This window comes from Protopterus annectens, chromosome 8.part1 (assembly GCF_019279795.1).
Source record: "Protopterus annectens isolate FY-2018-M chromosome 8.part1, PAN1.0, whole genome shotgun sequence".
In the NCBI taxonomy this organism is placed as follows: Eukaryota; Metazoa; Chordata; order Ceratodontiformes; family Protopteridae; genus Protopterus; species Protopterus annectens.
The window spans coordinates 494,059,047-494,080,549 of NC_056742.1; the positions used below are offsets into that span (position 1 = coordinate 494,059,047).

At 42.5% G+C, this 21,503-nt stretch overlaps 1 protein-coding gene across 4 annotated transcripts in view; it reads right to left on the bottom strand.

Moving 5' to 3' along the window:
* Positions 1-21,503, bottom strand: part of TANGO6 (transport and golgi organization 6 homolog) — a 1,856,125-nt gene that overhangs the window by 305,441 nt on the left and 1,529,181 nt on the right. For all 4 annotated transcript variants that reach the window (XM_044082029.1, XM_044082030.1, XM_044082027.1 and 1 more), the window contains one exon: positions 3,114-3,265. In XM_044082029.1, coding sequence (XP_043937964.1) covers positions 3,114-3,265 — 152 coding nt within the window. The remainder of the gene's footprint in view (positions 1-3,113; positions 3,266-21,503) is intronic.

Below are 21,503 nucleotides of genomic sequence, written 5' to 3' on the forward strand. Positions count from 1 at the left end.
ACACTACAGCACAGCTAGGATTCATATGTCACACTACTATACACTACAGCAGAGCTAGGATTCATATGTCACACTACTATACACTACAGCACAGCTAGGATTCATATGTCACACTACTATACACTACAGCAGAACTAGGATTCATATGAAATACACTACAGCACAGCTAGGATTCATATGTCACACTACTATACACTACAGCACAGCTAGGATTCATATGTCACACTACTATACACTACAGCACAGCTAGGATTCATATGTCATACACTACTATACACTACAGCACAGCTAGGATTCATATGTCATACACTACAGCACAGCTATGATTCATATGTCATACACTACTATACACTACAGCACAGCTAGGATTCATATGTCATACACTACTATACACTACAGCACAGCTAGGATTCATATGTCATACACAACTATACACTACAGCACAGCTAGGATTCATATGTCATACACTACTATACACTACAGCAGAGCTAGGATTTATATGTCATACACTACTATACACTACAGCACAGCTAGGATTCATATGTCATACACTACTATATACTACAGTACAGCTAGGATTCATATGTCATACACTACTATACACTACAGCACAGCTAGTATTCATATGTCATACACTAATGCAGAGCACCATTTTATTTTATTAATCAATACAGCACTGATCCAAATGGAACATTTTCAGGCTGGGGAAATCTAGAGTATAACCATGAGTAAAACACAGTACCAACAGGTACAAAATGCAATATATAGCAAGAAAGTATCCAAGTAACACATGAAGGTACTCCAAAGGAAATGTTTGGTATTCCTAATAATGGGATTTTATGTACAAAGCGCAATAGGTCGCTCGGGGTTTACCACCATAGTGGAAGGATAAGACACAAAATATGGGTCAGAGAAGAGAGGCAGGTGGACTATATGTAGGTGGGTAGATGAAGGACAGGAAGTAATGAAGAGTGGGTATGGACTGACGAAATGAAGGAGAGAACATGACTAGCAGAGTAGAGAAATAAGGGTTAGCGATAATGATGTGTAAATGAGACGTTAGGAGTGTAAGGAACTAAATGATGAGGGGTTAGCGATAATGATGTGCAAATGAGACGTTAGGAGTGTAAGGAAGCAAATGATGAGGAGTTCAAGATAATGATGTGTAAATGAGACGTTAGGAGTGTAAGGAAGTACATGATGAGGGGTTAGCGATAATGATGCATAAATGAGACGTTAGGAGTGTAAGGAAGTAAATGACGAGGGGTTAGCGATAATGATGTGTAAATGAGACATTAGGAGTGTAAGGAAGTAAATGACGAGGGGTTAGCGATAATGATGTGTAAATGAGACGTTAGGAGTGTAAGGAAGTAAATGATGAGGGGTTAGCGATAATGATGTATAAATGAGACGTTATGAGTGTAAGGAAGTAAACGATGAGAAGTTAGCGATAATGATGTGCAACTGAGACGTTAGGAGTGTAAGGAAGTAAATGATGAGGGGTTAGCGATAATGATATGTAAATGAGACGTTAGGAGTGTAAGGAAGAAAATGATGAGGGGTTAGCGATAATGATGTGTAAATGAGACGTTAGGGAGTGTAAGGAAGTAAATGATGAGGGGTTAGCGATAATGATGTATAAAGGAGACATTAGGAGTGTAAGGAAGTAAATGACGAGGGGTTAGCGATAATGACGTGTAAATGAGACATTAGGAGTGTAAGGAAGTTAATGACGAGGGGTTAGCGATATTGATGTCTAAATGAGACGTTAGGAGTGTAAGGAAGTAAATGATGAGTAACAGAGTTTACAGTTAATTTAGTGCCTTTACTGACAGAATCGCCCACAGGTAGCTTGTACGTAGGAATTTTATAAGTAGATGTCTGAACTCTGTGAATGAATACACATACACATCTATATCTATGTATATGTGTATGTGTGCTTATATCTATACCTGTATCTACATACATACATATTCATGGACATTAAAAATACCTGCTTTGTTTCAACCACTATTTCCAAAATAAACAATATATTCAATCACACTTAAATGTACTGTTTACAAATACAACAGTTACAAAACAATTTTTTTGTTTATCTTATAGGTGGGGAAGGAGAAAGTAATTCTGCACTGTGTAGATATGGCAGATAGCAGTGGACACTCAGTGTGGGAGGTGTAAGGATGGGGAAGGTTGATGGGCATTGTGTGGGGGTGGGGAATGAGAATAGGCATTCTTTTCTTCGGTATAATTAAAGAAAGACAATTGTGTGGTGCCATGCTGAAATGCTACAGAGATGAATGTAACACACACACACACACACACACACACATATATATATACATATACGTATATATATATATATATATATATATATATATATATATATACATACACATATACGGGAGCCCTTCATTTGTTCGAACTTTCAAATGTTCGAAACTCATACGGCGACACCATATGAGCAAACGTTTGAAAGGCAGAAAAATAATAGCAGAGATCCCGCTACAGTGCGGGACTGGGAGATTCCCCTTTCCTGCACTGTAGTGCAATGTTGCAGTGAGAATATTTAAGTAGCAGGGGGTGTGGGATTGCAGGGGGGCTTGCCCCACTGCATAACACAGTTTTACTGTGTTTACAGGTAGGTAAATGGTGCTATTTCAGGATGTCAGTGTTTCGGAATGTCGATCAAATGGTATCGGCCATATGAAAGTCAGCATTTTGAACGGCTGACATTCCGAAGTAGACCCATATATATATATATATATATATAATGTATAAAATGTGTGTGTGTCATATATATAGATGCACAGACATAAATATATAAAAATGCAAACATATTCAGACTGAGGGGTACGCTGGATGTTATAAAAGATGAAGACTAATTAAAAGCTGATACATACAGAAGTTTATGAGATGAGGCACAATATAATTCATATACATGCTAAACTCTACAGTTAAGCCTACCTGCTCACTTTTGCAGCACCTTGGGTTTATCAGTTTACCTCTCCTATACATTTTAACAGTGCTCATAACTACATAATAAATCTTATTGATGTGTTTTTTATGTATGTGATATTAAAAACGCACACAAGAGGCGAGTTTGCCTTCCCTACCTCATGCACCACAGGCCCCAGTGCAAACCGCAGTCTCTGGCAGAGCTCACCCAGGTTGGAGAGGCTGCTAGCTCTAAGCATGTTGTCAGGATCCCGGACTCCCTGCAGGAAGGCATGAATCAAAGGGTCACGGTAATGGGACGCCAGGTCACCTGGGGATAACAAGTATAAACAACACATTAATACAAGCACAAAAACAAAAATGATACTCAAACTGTCATAGGAAACTGATATACAGAGGCAGAAATGTGAAGAGGGTATAGTCACATGCACAAGTAAGCCATATCCACGGAAATAAAAGCTGCACATCCTCCAGTGCATATTAGGTACTTTCCATTTTAATCAGGTCAGCCTAGAGATTTGTGGAACAGCAATATTTAATAAACTGTGGACCGTAAATGACAAAAGAAACTTTGAGTATGTAAAAGCCAGCATATGAGAATCATAACAGCAAAATGTATCACTATCTGATGCTTCTTATACCAAGGCCTTTGATCATTTATACAGGTTGCATTCAGAAAGAAAAAAAAAGATTTTGTATTATATTTTGTACAGTATGAAATTCAAGATAAAACTGCTGAAAGTCTATAACAATGCCTGTCCCTGTCTACCCTGCATCTCCTCCCTTTCCTCAAATGCAGTTAGCAATGATAAATTTTCATTATATGTCAAAGAACAGTCATGGAACAAGCAGAAAAGCAGGGTGGCAGGGAACAATTAGGACTAGGTACTGCAGAAGGACAAAAGCAGGTTTAGGGTGTGAAGAATGGGGTATTAGGCTTCAGACTCAGGTTTAGGGTTTAGAGAAAGGGGGTTAGGCTTCAGACTCAGGTTTAGGGTGTAGAGAAGGGGGGGGATTAGGCTTCAGACTCAGGTTTAGGGTGTAGAGAAGGGGGATTAGGCTTCAGACTCAGGTTTAGGGTGTAGAGAAGGGGAGATTAGGCTTCAGACTCAGGTTTGGGGTTTAGAGAGGGGGGGTTAGGCTTCAGACTCAGGTTTAGGGTGTAGAGAAGGGGGGATTAGGCTTCAGACTCAGGTTTAGGGTGTAGAGAAGGGGGGATTAGGCTTCAGACTCAGGTTTAGGGTGTAGAGAAGGGGGATTAGGGTTCAGACTCAGGTTTAGGGTGTAGAGAAAGGGGGATTAGACTTCAGACTCAGGTTTAGGGCGTAGAGAAGGGGGATTAGAGTTTAAACTCAAACATATTTTTCTGCTGCTTCTGCAATTACTCTACACTTTCCTGACATTAGGTTCGGTCTACTGATCTCCATCCCATATGCTTCATTCTACCAAGCACACAGCTCCCAAATATCCCATCCAGTGGATCTCTCCCAATCTCTGGAAAGGAAGTGCATGAATCAGAGGTGGATGACAGGGTCCAACTGGTCATCTGGCTGTAAAACCCAGGATGCATGGATTTTTTAAAAATTATTTTAGGAACCAGACAGCACCACAAGCTAATGGGGAACAATTCTACTGCAGCCATTCTTGTACATGATACCATGGAAAAGCAAGCTGCACAAACAGTGCCACATGTGCTAAGTATGGCTATTTATGGCATCCTCTTTTCCTATCTGGGACTAGATTCTGACCTCATCCAGGGGCATTTCCTAAATGGGGAGTGTACCCCATCCCAAACACATCTGCAAGCTGGCCATCAGCAGCTGCACAGCCCCACTCCCCACCAAAAAAAATCCAGCAGTGCTGTCTATCAGTTTTTGCCTCATCTCCCAGCTAATTCCCAGCACCTAGGGAGTTGAGACTGGGTCAGGAACAAAACCCCTATACCAACAGGGCAACCTGTTTTCCCTGCTTTTAGTGCAACAGATTAAGCCATAAAAGCCATAAAGAATGCATTACCCACAACTATGTGCAATTAATTTGTCTCTTAAGAATGTTTTATATCTGGTAAAACCCAAGTTAATTTTCTTTCCAAGAATTTCCTCATTTTTTGAAAATGTTCAGTAAAGAAGGTTTGGAATTTTCGTCAGCCATATGAGTAGATCGTGGACTGTCACTCCACAAGTTGTAAAACCTAAGCTCAGGGACTGACGAATCGCCTTTTCACAGAGTGTCAGTACCACCATCATTCAACTATGTACGACTACAGTGCATGGACACAAAGTTATCTGTAAACTGTAAAAGGCAGTTTTATAATACTAGCAATATGCTGCCACAGATGTCATCCAGGACAGTCAGCAGCTCCCACATCTTTGTTTGTTAATCAAGATGGTGGGTTGGTTAGAGAACCATTTTCAGCAAACATCCAGGCCCACAAAAGCAAACAATACCTAATAAATGCATATAACACATCCGTTAGAGAGTAGCTGAAACTTGGTAGGAAATAACGATCACAAGAGCAACGCGTACAACAGCGACAACGACAGAAAACGCAGTGAAAGACAAAGAGCACAAGAAACAATGTAAAGTACAGGTAATCAGCGCATGTAGGAACTTTGGTAGACTCAGAGAGCTACATACAAAGATCCTATCAAACTGAATTTTTTAAAACTATCCCCATATGCAAAACATTTCATGACTCATGGTATAGTTATCTGTTATTCATAGGGCAATTACAATTTTTAGGAAATGGCCAGTGGTGAAACTGCTTGCACACGCTCAGTTTCTCAAAGTGGACTATCCTGTCAGAATTATGTTTTAATGAAGGCAGAGGTGTCAGAGTTTGGTTGCAGAAAGAGATATTCCAAAGGTAATGACTAAGGTTTTACTAACTGTACTGCCGTCTTATGGTGCAATAACTAGCATGCACTCCATCCATCCATTCATTCATTTTGTAAGCCACTTATCCGGTGACATCTGCACAGGGCAGTCTATGCTTCCTTATCCCTTGTGACCGCCTCCTGTTTATCTTGCAAAATCCCCAGGCATTCTCAGGCAGGATGAGAGATACAAAACTTTTCCAAAGTGCCCTGGGTTTGCTCCAGGACTTCTTACCAGTAAACAGTTTTGGTAATGCTGGGGGAGAGTTCCAGAAAGCATCTACACAGCATTTCCAAACCACCTCAACTAACTCCTCTCCTCATGAAGAAGTGGCCAGATCATGAGATCCTCACACAAATTTGTAACTCTGTGAAGAACAGGGAGACCAGCTAAACTGCAAAACAACTTAATTTCAGCCACTTTTCAGTCACTACCCAAAGCTCGGGATTATAGCTGCGGATGAGGACACAGATTGACCAGTAAACTGACAACCTCATATTATAACTCAATTCCTGCTGCACCAGCACAGTCCAGTGCAACCCCGGCAGCCCCATTATCTGGTCAGTTTCCTGACAAGCACTGCAGTAGTAGTGATACTAAACCTGCTATCTGGTCAGTCTCCTGACAACACCTGCAGTACTCGTGATGCTAAACCCACTATCTGGTCAGTCTCCTGACAACCTCTGCAGTACTCGTGATGCTAAACTCGCTATCTGGTCAGTCTCTTGACAACTCCTGCATTACTCGTGATGCTAAGCCCATCATCTGGTCAGTCTCCTGACAACACCTGCATTACTCATGATGCTAAGCCCATTATCTGGTTAGTCTCCTGACAACCCCTGAAGTACAGGTGATGCTAAACCCGCTATCTGGTCAGTCTCCTGACAACCCCTGCACTACTGGCGATGCTAAACCCATTATCTGGTCAGTCTCCTGACAACCCCTGCACTACTGGCGATGCTAAACCCATTATCTGGTCAGTCTCCTGACAACCCCTGCACTACTGGCGATGCTAAACCCATTATCTGGTCAGTCTCCTGACAACCCCTGCACTACTGGCGATGCTAAACCCATTATCTGGTCAGTCTCCTGACAACCCCTGCACTACCGGCGATGCTAAACCCGTTATCTGGTCAGTCTCCTGACAACCCCTGCACTACCAGCGATGCTAAACCCGTTATCTGGTCAGTCTCCTGACAACCCCTGCGGTACTCGTGATGCTAAGCCCATTATCCGGTCAGTCTCCTGACAACCCCTGCACTACTGGTGATGCTAAACCCGTTATCTGGTCAGTCTCCTGACAACCCCTGCACTACTGGCGATGCTAAACCCATTATCTGGTCAGTCTCCTGACAACCCCTGCACTACTGGCGATGCTAAACCCGTTATCCGGTCAGTCTCCTGCTTTCCTCTACTTTTACTTGTGAACAGAATGGCAATGAAGACAGCAATAGTCTTTTTCCCAGGGCAAAACTATAACCTCCAATTGGTGCTGATTTTCAACTCATCTCCTTTGCACTATGCAGCAAACTGCTCCATCACCCACTGGGGACACAATCACTTCAGATAAACAGAACTTCAGCATCTGAAAAAACAAACACAGCAACCCCACATCCCCGCAAATCATACTCTCTCCAGACCTTAGGTGTGCCTTCAGATGGCTATCAAATCACAAATGGAATAAGCAAGGCATACACTTGGCAGTGTCCCATGCTTACGCTCAATGCAAACACCACGATGCAGACACAAATCTCACTCAACAGATATAGGAATTGAGTGGCCTGTAATAATAGCCCTAGCACCTTGTACTGTTATGGTAACTTCCACAAAATATTTCAAATTCCATGATCATATTCATTTTCCAGGTCCATAATGCATGGTGAACTCCCACGACCCTTCATAGTTGTGGAAGGATGAAGAGTGATCCAATGTCTCAGGTCAAAGACAGAATCTGCAGTGCTCCTTCTATTTCATAAACAGGACAGGACCTGCATTGCTCCTCCCACTGCACACATGGCCGTAATGGAATCTGCATTGCTCCGCCTCTTATTCCATACCCAGGACAGAATCTGCAGTGTTCCGCCTCTTATTCCATACCCAGGAAATAATCTCCATTGCTCCTTCCACTGTTCGAAGGCCAGGATAGACTCTGCATTGCTCCTCCAACTGTTCCAGAGCCAGGACACGATCTGCATTACTCTGAATCAAAGGCTCAGTTACTGCAAGAAATTTCTCTTCCAACACATTGGTTTAGGCTTTCCCATGGAGGCTGGGAAGCATGATTCCTCTAAACTTGAATGCACCCTTCTGTTCCCAGCTATTTTCCCAGCCTTCACTACAAGAATTCATGGCTGGCCTTTGCCACAGGTGAACTGGGCATCTAGAGGAGCTTTTTCAAATCTTATCTATTTATTTAAGTAAAGAAACACCATCTGTAAAAAATTCTATGGTGCCATAGCTGTGGCGCCCTTCTCCATATGTGCTGCCCAGGTATACTACAGGCACTTGAGTATTAATTTGTGATGCGCTCACTTGTTGACATTTGCCTGAAGAAGTTTGCAATTCTGTCAAATGAAAAGCGCTTTACTGGAATAAACACTTGGCCTACTGGATTAAACACTTGGTTTACTTTTGGGTGCTGTTCCTCAGCTTTCGTCTTTTTGGTACATTTTAAAACTTGTTGACATTTGCTTGAACAGGCAAGTGCTCAAACTCCCACTAATACTATTTCCCATAACTCCTTATCTCTAGAACCCTACCAGAACCCTAACTGTAACCTTAAAACTCCCTTCCTGAGCCATAACTGTAAAACAGCTCCCACTTACTAATCCTAAAACTCTCTTCCCACGCCTTAAACCTGATTATAGCAGGTCCACTTGTTTTTTTAATATCCTGGCAGGCAACTCGATATTACGGGCAGCGGGCTGATAACAACATATACTATCCCTAAAGGACATATTTTCTAAACAATAATTATGGATGGTAGGAGATGTAGTAAGAGAAGTACATTATTGTGGCCATTATTACTTCAGCGGTTTCCTAATGATCACATATCAGAGGTAATCAATCGGCTGTTTACAAGGCAGTCTGCAACTGAAAGCAAAAGCAAACTTAAGTAATTTTGTGACTGCTGGGGCTGGGACAGTGTGGTCATTACTTCTTTCAATTTTCTCACAATCAAACTACAAAGGTAGGCACAGAAGTTTGCTATAATTGTGTGTGGGTTGAGAACAGTGTGGCAATCTTTCTTTAACTTTCCTCACAATCAAACCTGATGGCTTTGCACAGAATGCTGTTATACCTTGGGTGCGGACTGGGATCATCATGGACATTATTTCATTACCTTTCCTCACAATCAACCCTCAGAAGAATGCACAGAATGTCCCTATAGCTTGTGTACATGCTGGGGATAGTATGATCATTATTTCATTAACCTCTCTCACCATCAGACCTCAGCGGTGTGCACAGAAGCTTGCTATAGCTTATCTATGGGCAGTTACTGTCCAGGAGCACAAGAGGAAATATATTAATGTGATCACTGCTTTTTATTTTCCTCACAAAAAAACATAAAATATGTATAGAGGTGGCCATGTTTTGTGAGTACAGTAAGTAGCCATGTTGTGTATGTCAGCATAATGGATAAGGCGCTTACCATACAAACATGAGGCGCACTGTTTGATTCTTACCACTGGGAAACTGGCAAGGCTAAAATAGCCTGCAAGGGCAGTTAGCTTACTACTTACTTAAAGGGTTGGGGCTGGTATCATTATTAAGATGTTTGCCTCACAAACACAAGGTACAGGGTTTGAGTCTCACATTAGGGAGGGAACTGGCTATGCTTAAAATTACCCACAGGGGTAGTTAGCTTGGTAATTAGCTGTGAACCTATATGCCCAATAGCAACAGCCAAATATCAAAGGTGTACAAAGAAGGTGGCTGTCCTTTGGGGTAGAAGTCAGGTGGCACATTGTGTATATGCATAACAGTGACAACATGAAATATATAACAGTGTCCATTTGTTCTTTCACTTTCATCCCAAGCTAACACTATAGAAGTTCAAAATGTTACCATCTTTTTGGGGTGATGGTGGTAGTAATAAGGCAGGCACAACTCCCAGATATGATTTATGTAGCCTCATAAGCATTTGTCATTCTCAGTTTAATGGTAGCTATTTTTGCCAGCTTTGGAAGCCCTGGACACTATTTCTTCCTTGAAAGAAAAAAAATGAACTTTTTTATTATTGTTCAGGTCACTCCTGGATCAAATGCTTGGGAAAGCATTCTAAAGTGCATCTCAAATCAACTAAAAAACATGGCTTCTGGGTACTATCAGCTTCCTAGTCCCTGGCTTAATTCAAGTATCCACAAACTATGTACACCAGTAAAACATGTAAAAAAGGCTCTTCTGAGGTCGCTAGAATAGATTTTATTCACCACACACCAAAATAATACAATAGAAAAAAACGAATAAAATAAGAAATTCTAAAACATAAAAGTACTTAGCGCTTTCACCCTGAATCACTTCTGAGCATCTTCAGAGTACTAATGCATTATACAGCCTACTACCAATATATAGATGTCATTACTAATTACACAACGCCTACCAATTAATTAATTATACATTAATAATAGTTTTAAAGACTATATATATACATATACATTTAGACTATTGTTAAATTGGCACCATGTTTAAATTGTAAACAAAAACATTTTTAAAATCAATAATTTCATAGTTGTCTTAATATAATGTTAAAAATTGAAAGTTAAAAAGAATCAATAGTACAGTGAAAAAAATACTTCATAAAAAAATACTTCATAAAAAATTATTATTAATATACTCGTTTAAAATAGTATAAACTCTGAAGATGCCCAGAAGTGATTCAGGGTGAAAGTGCTAAGTACTTTTATGTTTTAGAATTTCGTATTTTATTCGTTTTTTCTATTGGATTATTTTGGTGTGTGGTGAATAAAATCTATTCTAGCGACATCAGAATAGCCTTTTTTACATGTTTTAATTCAAGTACGTCTTCCACCCTTCTTACTATTCCTGTGTCAGCAGGTGTAAGTGTAGGGCTGCAATACGGATGGTCCTGGGTTCTAATACAGCAAATTTCAAATATTTCTGGTGGAAGATTGGCATACTGGTTAAGGGGTTCACCTTACAGGCACAAGGTGCAGGGCTTGATTCTCACATGGAATAACTGGCTGAGCTTGGAATGGCCCAAAAAGACACTTAGCCTGGTACTAATTTATGAACTTTTAATTAGAAAAGTGGGAGAAAAAGGCATAATGGTTACGGTGTTTAACTTACAGACAGTACAATCATCGATCTGTATTTAGCACGGTGAACACTTCTGTAACTATATCAATCATCAATCTGTATTTAGCACGGTGAACCCTTCTGTAACTATACAATCATCGATCTGTATTTAGCACGGTGAACCCTTCTGCAACTATACAATCATCAATCCGCATTTAGCATGGTGAACCCTTCTGTAACTATACAATCACTGATCTGTATTTAGCATGGTGAACCCTTCTGTAATTATACAATCATCGATCTGTATTTAGCATGGTGAACCCTTCTGTAACTATACAATCATCGATCTGTATTAAGCATGGTAAACCCTTCTTTTATTATACAATCATCGATCTGTATTTAGCACGGTGAACTCTTCTGTAACTATACAATCATCAATCTGTATTTAGCACGGTGAACCCTTCTGTAACTATACAATCATCAATCTGCATTTAGCATGGTGAACCCTTCTGCAACTATACAATCATCGATCTGTATTTAGCACGGTGAACCCTTCTGCAACTATACAATCATCGATCTGTATTTAGCACGGTGAACCCTTCTGTAACTATACACTCATCAATCTGCATTTAGCATGGTGAACCCTTCTGTAACTATACAATCATCGATCTGTATTTAGCATGGTGAACCCTTCTGTAACTATACAACCACCAATCTGTATTTAGCATGGTGAACCCTTCTGTAACTATACAATCATCGATCTGTATTTAGCACGGTGAACCCTTCTGTAACTATACAATCATCAATCTGTATTTAGCATGGTGAACCCTTCTGTAACTATACAATCATCAATCTGTATTTAGCACGGTGAACCCTTCTGTAACTATACAATCATCGATCTGTATTTAGCATGGTGAACCCTACTGTAACTATACCCTTCTGCAACTATACAACCATCAATCTGTATTTAGCATGGTGAACCCTTCTGTAACTATACAATCATCAATCTGCATTTAGCATGGTGAACCCTTCTGCAACTATACAATCATCGATCTGTATTTAGCACGGTGAACCCTTCTGCAACTATACAATCATCGATCTGTATTTAGCACGGTGAACCCTTCTGTAACTATACACTCATCAATCTGCATTTAGCATGGTGAACCCTTCTGTAACTATACAATCATCGATCTGTATTTAGCATGGTGAACCCTTCTGTAACTATACAATCATCGATCTGTATTTAGCATGGTGAACCCTTCTGTAACTATACCCTTCTGTAACTATACAATCATCGATCTGTATTTAGCATGGTGAACCCTTCTGTAACTATACAATCATCGATCTGTATTTAGCATGGTGAACCCTTCTGTAACTATACCCTTCTGTAACTATACAATCATCGATCTGTATTTAGCATGGTGAACCCTTCTGTAACTATACAATCATCGATCTGTATTTAGCATGGTGAACCCTTCTGTAACTATACAATCATCGATCTGTATTTAGCATGGTGAACCCTTCTGTAACTATACCCTTCTGTAACTATACAATCATCGATCTGTATTTAGCATGGAGAACCCTTCTGTAACTATACAATCATCGATCTGTATTTAGCATGGTGAACCCTTCTGTAACTATACAATCATCGATCTGTATTTAGCATGGTGAACCCTTCTGTAACTATACCCTTCTGTAACTATACAATCATCGATCTGTATTTAGCATGGTGAACCCTTCTGTAACTATACAATCATCGATCTGTATTTAGCATGGTGAACCCTTCTGTAACTATACAACCATCAATCTGTATTTAGCATGGTGAACCCTTCTGTAACTATACAATCATCGATCTGTATTTAGCACGGTGAACCCTTCTGTAACTATACAACCAATCCATCTGCATTTAGCATGGTGAACCCTTCTGTAACTATACAATCATCAATCTGTATTTAGCATGGTGAACCCTTCTGTAACTATACAATCATCAATCTGCATTTAGCATGGTGAACCCTTCTGTAACTATAAAATCATCAATCTGTATTTAGCATGGTGAACCCTTCTGTAACTATCCAATCAACAATCTGTATTTAGCATGGCGAACCCTTCTGTAACTATATCAAATTTCATCATTTTTACATCATATTTGGAAGACGAATCTAGAAACTCCATGAAAATCTGCATGATGATTATATCCATATTACCTTCTAAACACGTTCAGTGGTCGCATGAAAAAGCTGGTCCAGAAGGAGCCGTAGTCAATGCTTGCAGAACTAAAGACAGATCCCATGGATGGCTGGGTTCTCTAAAAGGGGGCTTCAAATGATTTACGCCTTTCAGAAAAGTCTTGCATAATTTGTGTGACATAAGAGAAGAGTCATGGACACCATTGTGAAAATTAGATATCGCAGCCAAATGAACGAGTGGTAGAAGCAGATAGGCCGGATTGGAATAAACTGGACAGGTACTCCAGTACCACCAGCACTGGTGCTGAAAAAGGGTCTGTCTCTTTTTCCTTCAGCCAAATGGTAAATCCTTTCCATTTGCTAAGATAAGTAATTCTGGTGGAAGACTTATGAGTTGCAATAAGAATGTCACATACTGGAGAAGAAAGATCAGTCTGCCTGGCAATCACTGGAAGTGAAGGAGCCAAGCTGTGAGCTTCAGGCTGTTCAGGTTGGGGTGAATCAGGTTCTGCGGATGGGAGATCAAATCCGGAGTCGGATCGAGAATTCATGGTTGATCTAGCAGGTGAGGCCATAAGAAGGGGAACCAAATTTGCAGAGGCCAATATGGCGCAATGAGGATTATCTTGCTCTTCAACCGGCGGGCTTTCTTCAGGAACTGGGGAATGAGAGGAAGAGGGGAAAAGGCATAAATAGTCCCGAGGGCCAATCGTGAACTAGAGCGTCCCTGGGTGACTGTCCCCGAGGGGGAATCAGGGCAAAGTAATTGCTGCACTTGTAGTTGATTGGGGATGCAAAAAGGTCGCAGCAAGGGAAACTCCAGTGGTTGAAAATCTCCGCCACTATAACAGGGTTCAGAGACCACTCGTGAGGATGCAGAATGCACCTGCTCAATTCTGTCTGCTATCACGCTGGAACTCTCGGGAATGTGCGTTGCTAAAAGAAAGCGGTTGGTAGCCATCACCCATTGCCATATCCTCATGGCCTCCTGACAAAGTGGGTAGGATTTGGTTCCGCCTTGTTTGCTGATGCACCAGACTACAGCCATGTTGTCTGATTGTACTGCAATAATCCCTGATGGAAGAAGAGGATTAAATGCTTGCAACGCTAGAAGCACCACCCTCAGTTCTAGGACATTTATATGCAGATGAGCCTCTAGGTCTGACCACGTGCCTTGGACTGGCTTCCCCTGAAAAAGCCCCCCCCCACCCCATCAGGGAGGCGTCCGTGGTCACTGTGGCTTTGAGCTGTTGGGGTGTGAAGGGGCGAGACCATTGTGATGGGTTCTGCGACATCCACCAAATTAAGTCTTGTTTGCATCTCTGAGTCACTCGAATCTGGGATGAGAGAGGAGACTGAAAAAGGGTACCACTGGGTGAGTAGTAACCATTGTAAAAGCCTCATGTGAAACCTCGCGAGGGGGACAGTGGTGATGGAAGCTGCCATGGAACCCAGCAGCTGGAGAACAGAATGTGCTGTCGATCTTTCCCTTGAGAGGAGTATGAGTTGTTGTTTTATCCTTAAGATTCTGTGCTCTGGAATCGATGCCGTGCAGTTCTTTGTATCCAACAGGACCCCAATGAATTCTATGGATTGGGATGGGGATAGGTTGGATTTTTTCCAGTTTATAGTTATACCTAAACTTTCTGCGGTGTGAGAAGAGTATGCCAAGGCTTTTTCCAATAGATGTCTGGTGGGAGCGGTGATGAGCCAGTCGTCTAGGTATGGAAACATCTGGAATCCTTGCAGTTGCAGGTGAGCTCTGACAACTGCCATGCACTTGGTGAACACTCTGGGGGCTGTAGACAATCCGAAGGGCAGTACTTGGAATTGGTAATGACTGGCTCCCGCACGGAAGTGAAGGAATCTTCTCGATGGTCTGTCCACCTTTATGTGGTAGTACGCATCTTGAAGATCTACAGAGCACATCCAATCACCTGCCTCTAATAACAGGAGGATAGGCTGTATTGTGACCATCTGGAATTTCTGCACTTCTACAAATTTGTTTAGCACACTGAGATTCAAGATTGGTCTCCAGTCCCCGGTCTTTTTTGGCACTAAAAATAATCTTGAGTAGAATCCGGATCCTATCTATCTGGATGACACTTTCTTAGCAGCTTTGAAATCTCTAATGCTGCTTCTACCCTTTGACTGGGTGGAACGTCGAGTAAGCTCCTTAGTGGGGTGGGACAAAGATCGAAGGGAATATGATAACCTCTGGTTATTACCTCTCGTACCCAAGAATTGGTGGAAATGGTTAGCCAGGCAGAAGGGTACAAGGAGAAACGACCCACAACCGCTTCCAGAGGAAAGCAGTTGGGCCGTTCTTCAGAAGCGCTGGTAGGACTGGCCAGAGAAAGAATCTCTGGAACCTTGGTTACGCGGACCTCCTCTGTCCCGAAAGGGGCGCCTTCCATATGAGTTTCCCCCTCTGCCTCTAGGGGAAAACTTGGCTTGTGTGTCAGGGAAAAAACCCTGAGACTTTTTGTGCCACATCTTCCCACTCTTCTGATTTCTGGAGAAAGCCTGTTGAGGGGAAGAATAGCAGACACCCATGGCAGAAAGGGTCTTACCATCCTGTTCACACCTAGCCAGTGTGTCTTTAATCTTGGGTCCAAACAACAAAGAGGCTTCAATGGGAGTGTTCAGAAAGGAAGCCTTGAAAGGTTATGCGAAATCACACAAGCGCAATGAGGCATGCCGTCTCATGACTATGCCTGCACCCGCTGCTCTAGCTGCTCCTTCTGATGCATGAGAAATCAGATGCATGGAGGAGTTAGAAATCGATTCAAGGGTGGCTCATTGTGAGGCCACTTTGTCCCGGACCTCATCAGACACAGCGCCAGACAAGGTTTCAGAGAGCTCAGAAATGAAGTCTCTTTCAAGCCTGGTAAAATGTGCCATATAATTCAGGGACCTGACTGCCCAGGCATAAGGAATGAACGAGCATTAACAATATCAGATCACATGTTCAATGTTTGCCTTACAGGGTGCCCCCCCCCCCCCCAACCTCCTTGGTTTTCACTTCACTGCTTGTTAATTTGCAATCACTGCTCAAGTGTAGAGTGAGAGTTCTATAGTGGTTAGTGTTAGGAGTTCGTACTTCCAAGGAGTGATAACTGGTTTCTGATCTCCAGTTACTGTCATCATGCATTTCATGTTCTCACTTATCCAATCAGGTTTCTTTGTATACATTGGATTCCTCTCATCTCCCAAGAACCGGAACTTTTATTGATGCTACTTTTTTCTGTACGTATATGGACTTTTTCTCTCTTTGCAGCCTGTGAAATTTTTTTGAAAAGGGTCTACAAAATTAGTACACTGGCTAGTTCCCAAATCATTAGCTAGATAGCCCATGATGCAAATGTCAAGCATGTTAAACCTATAATGTACACAGATGTTTCTCTTACGCCTGTGGTGTCAGGTGTCAAAACATCCCTGGGCAGGGCGCTATTTACACAGTAACACACACCCTGTTGGACATTATTGTAGGCATAGTGTTGTGTGTTTGCTACACTGCACATGCTCTATAACTGATATACTTATGGCTCAGGATCTGCCTGGAAATGAGCATGGGAGAAAGTTCACTTGTCTAGTTAGAGAGTAATCTAGTTTTACCAAAGAGGTAGGTACTCCATCAAGGAGGAACAAGCCTCAGATGAATTCCAACAAGACTGCAGTGCAGCTGAAGTGAGGAATCTGCCTTAATTTTATAACTGGATGAAAAGAACACCTGGCCATGTAGCCACAAAGGAATTGTATACACTAACACAAACACACATTACCAAAATACAAGCTTTGGAAAGCACCTTGTCACACATCAAGAATACAGAAAAGTGCGATGTTAGCCTCCAGTCTGACACTAACTGGTACCTATATTACTGCACCTCCTTGGGTGTCACATGCGCATAAAACTTTCTTTTTAATGGCCTTTCCCACTGAGAATGCACTAAATGTTACAATAATGTATTAAATCGTTAGCATCACACACACACACTGTTAAAGCTGCATGAATACTTAGAGCCACACTGCAGTAATACATGAAAGATAACATGCAACTAAAATGTTAAAGTATAAAAAAATGACACTTTAACAGCAGTTAGCAACACTGCTAGAAAGGGTCGCAAAGCAACATTTTATTTGGGAATGCCAGTACTTATGCAATCAGATGGTTCAAATGTATGTATTTTTCTTATTCATACTATAAATCTAGTACAGGTTTTCAGAGGTTGCTACCTGCAATAAAATAATGTTGTGAAACTGTACTTGCCCATGGGAAAGTTCAGCATATAATGACTCAGGTTATGCTAATTTATTGCAACATAACTGTTAAGACGGGAGGGTGCACCAAAAACCTTTGCAGAAGAGTCATGAAGGTTACACAATTGCACATTCAGTAATTAGAACCTGAATTTTACATTTGCAGTTCGCACAGTACTTCAGAAGTACACAGCTGTTCCTGTAGGGTACATATGTACCCCCTCATCTTTACTAAAAGTAGGATGATGTCATAAATTACACAACAACAAATAATGTGCTATTCTGCCAGGCACAAAGCATTCCCTTTGTGTGGTACACTGAAAATCATAAAAGGCCCATGATGGAACGCATGTAAGAATAAACAGGATTTTGTTACCGGGCCTAACAGATAAATTTAATGGTTAAACACAAACACGGCAAGACATACAGCCCAAACCTTCTGACTCTAAATAAATTAGTACATCATATTAACAGCTCAGCAGTGCTGATACACTAAGGAATTATCATGTGACAGGAAGTGAAATGACAAACAAACAGATCCTGCAGCATCCTCACCGACACAAGCTCATGACAGTGTGCATGTTACTGCAATGTGCAGCATCCTCCCTGACACAAGCTCATGACAGTGTGCATGTTACTGCAATGTGCAGCATCCTCACCGACACAAGCTCATGACAGTGTCTATGTTACTGCAATGTGCAGCATCCTCACCAACACAAGCTCATGACAGTGTGCATGTTACTGCAATGTGCAGCATCCTCACCGACACAAGCTCATGACAGCGTGCATGTTACTGCAATGTGCAGCATCTTCACCGACACAAGCTCATGACAGCGTGCAGGTTACTGCAATGTGCAGCATCCTCACCGACACAAGCTCATGACAGTGTGCATGTTACTGCAATGTGCAGCATCCTCACTGACACAAGCTCATGACAGCGTGCATGTTACTGCAATGTGCAGCATCCTCACCGACACAAGCTCATGACAGCGTGCATGTTACTGCAATGTGCAGCATCCTCACCGACACAAGCTCATGACAGTGTGCATGTTACTGCAATATGCAGCATCCTCACCGACAAGCTCATGACAGCGTGCATGTTACTGCAATGTGCAACATCATCACCGACACAAGCTCATGACAGTGTGCATGTTACTGCAATGTGCAGCATCCTCACTGACACAAGCTCAAGACAGTGTGCATGTTACTGCAATGTGCAGCAAACTCACCGACACAAGCTCATGACAGTGTGCATGTTACTGCAATGTGCAGCATCCTCACCGACACAAGCTCATGACAGCGTGCATGTTACTGCAATGTGCAGCATCCTCACCGACACAAGCTCATGACAGCGTGCATGTTACTGCAATGTGCAACATCATCACCGACACAAGCTCATGACAGTGTGCATGTTACTGCAATGTGCAGCATCCTCACTGACACAAGCTCATGACAGTGTGCATGTTACTGCAATGTGCAGCATCCTCACCGACACAAGCTCATGACAGTGTCCATGTTACTGCAATGTGCAGCATCATCACCGACACAAGCTCATGACAGTGTGCATGTTACTGCAATGTGCGGCATCCTCACCGACACAAGCTCATGACAGAGTGCATGTTACTGCAATGTGCAGCATCCTCACCGACATAAGCTCATGACAGTGTGCATGTTACTGCAATGTGCGGCATCCTCACCGACACAAGCTCATGACAGTGTGCATGTTACTGCAATGTGCAGCATCCTCACCGACACAAGCTCATGACAGTGTGCATGTTACTGCAATGTGCAGCATCCTCACCGACACAAGCTCATGACAGTGTGCATGTTACTGCAACATGCAGCATCCTCACCGACACAAGCTCATGACAGTGTGCATGTTACTGCAACATGCAGCATCCTCACCGACACAAGCTCATGACAGTGTGCATGTTACTGCAACGTGCAGCATCCTCACCGACACAAGCTCATGACAACGTGCATGTTACTGCAATGTGCAGCATCCTCTCCGACACAAGCTCATGACAGCGTGCATGTTACTGCAATGTGCAGCATCCTCACCGACACAAGCTCATGACAGCGTGCATGTTACTGCAATGTGCAGCATCCTCACCGACACAAGCTCATGACAACATGCATGTTACTGCAATGTGCAGCATCCTCACCGACACAAGCTCATGACAGTGTGCATGTTACTGCAATGTGCAGCATCATCACCGACACAAGGTCATGACAGTGTGCATGTTACTGCAATGTGCAGCATCCTCACCGACACAAGCTCATGACAGTGTGCATGTTACTGCAATGTGCAGCATCCTCACCGACACAAGCTCAAGACAGTGTGCATGTCACTGCAATGTGCAGCATCCTCACCGACACAAGCTCATGACAGTGTGCATGTTACAGCAATGTGCAGCATCCTCACCGACACAAGCTCATGACAGTGTGCATGTTACTGCAATGTGCAGCATCCTCACCGACACAAGCTCATGACAGTGTGCATGTTACAGCAATGTGCAGCATCCTCACCGACACAAGCTCATGACAGTGTGCATGTTACAGCAATGTGCAGCATCCTCACCGACACACGCTCATGACAGTGTGCATGTTACAGCAATGTGCAGCATCCTCACCGACACACGCTCATGACAGTGTGCATGTTACTGCAATGTGCAGCATCCTCACCGACACAAGCTCATGACAGCATGCATGTTACTGCAATGTGCAGCATCCTCACCGACACAAGCTCATGACAGTGTGCATGTTACTGCAATGTGCAGCATCCTCACCGACACAACCTCATGACAGTGTGCATGTTACTGCAATGTGCATCCTCACCAACACAAACTCACGACAGTGTGCATGTTACTGCAATGTGCAGCATCCTCACCGACACAAGCTCATGACAGTGTGCATGTTAATGCAATGTGCAGCATCCTCACCGACACAAGCTCATGACAGTGTGCATGTTACTGCAATGTGCAGCATCCTCACCGACACAAGCTCATGACAGCGTGCATGTTACTGCAATGTGCAGCATCCTTACCGACACAAGCTCATGACAGTGTGCATGTTACTGCAATGTGCAGCATCCTCACAGACACAAGCTCATGACAGTGTCTATGTTACTGCAATGTGCAGCATCCTCACCGACACAAGCTCATGACAGTGTGAATGTTACAGCAATGTGGATGCACTAACACATGCTGAGCACTAAGCATCTTTGCACATTTGTATGATGTCAAGGACATTCATGCTGCAACAATGCGGTATGTGACAACTAAACACTGCCCTCTCCGGGCCGGCTTCTTAATACAGCACAGAGATACTTTCCAGGACCATTATATAATGAACTGCTGAAGCATTAGCAGACTGTATAACTGCTGTACAATGCATGGGCAGCTGAAAGTAATCTGGTTAACACCACCACAGCAACAGCCTGATATGCTGACAGACACCAACACAAAAATGTTGAGGGCCAGTAATGCAAGGAGCAGACCCTGCTGCACAATGCGGTTTTCATTTTTTTTCCTGACCGGCAATTATCTCAAAGTTGATAATGTGTGCATATGTGCGTGAGTGTGTCTGGGGTGCTTGGAGAGTGCAGTATGGCTTTGCCCTTCTCCACCACCATACTTCTGTGTTTGGACAGTGTTAATACTTACCTGAGCAGTGTACAGATGCATGGGATTCTGTCTGTACTACTGAAGTACCTGTGCCATTCTTATTGTATGTAGCTTATCCCAGTGCAGTTTATTACCAGAGGGGATACTGGGTTGTCCCAAGAAACCTATTATAGCAAAAATAAATGTTTGGAGGGTGCGCTCAACAGAAGCACAGTTAAGTGAATATAAGACCCCCCACCACCACCATCTGGGCACAGAACTATGAGGATGACACTAATGGAAATAAATTCTGAACAATCGAGGAACATGAATGCAGAGCCAGCATTTCATTAATGATGCA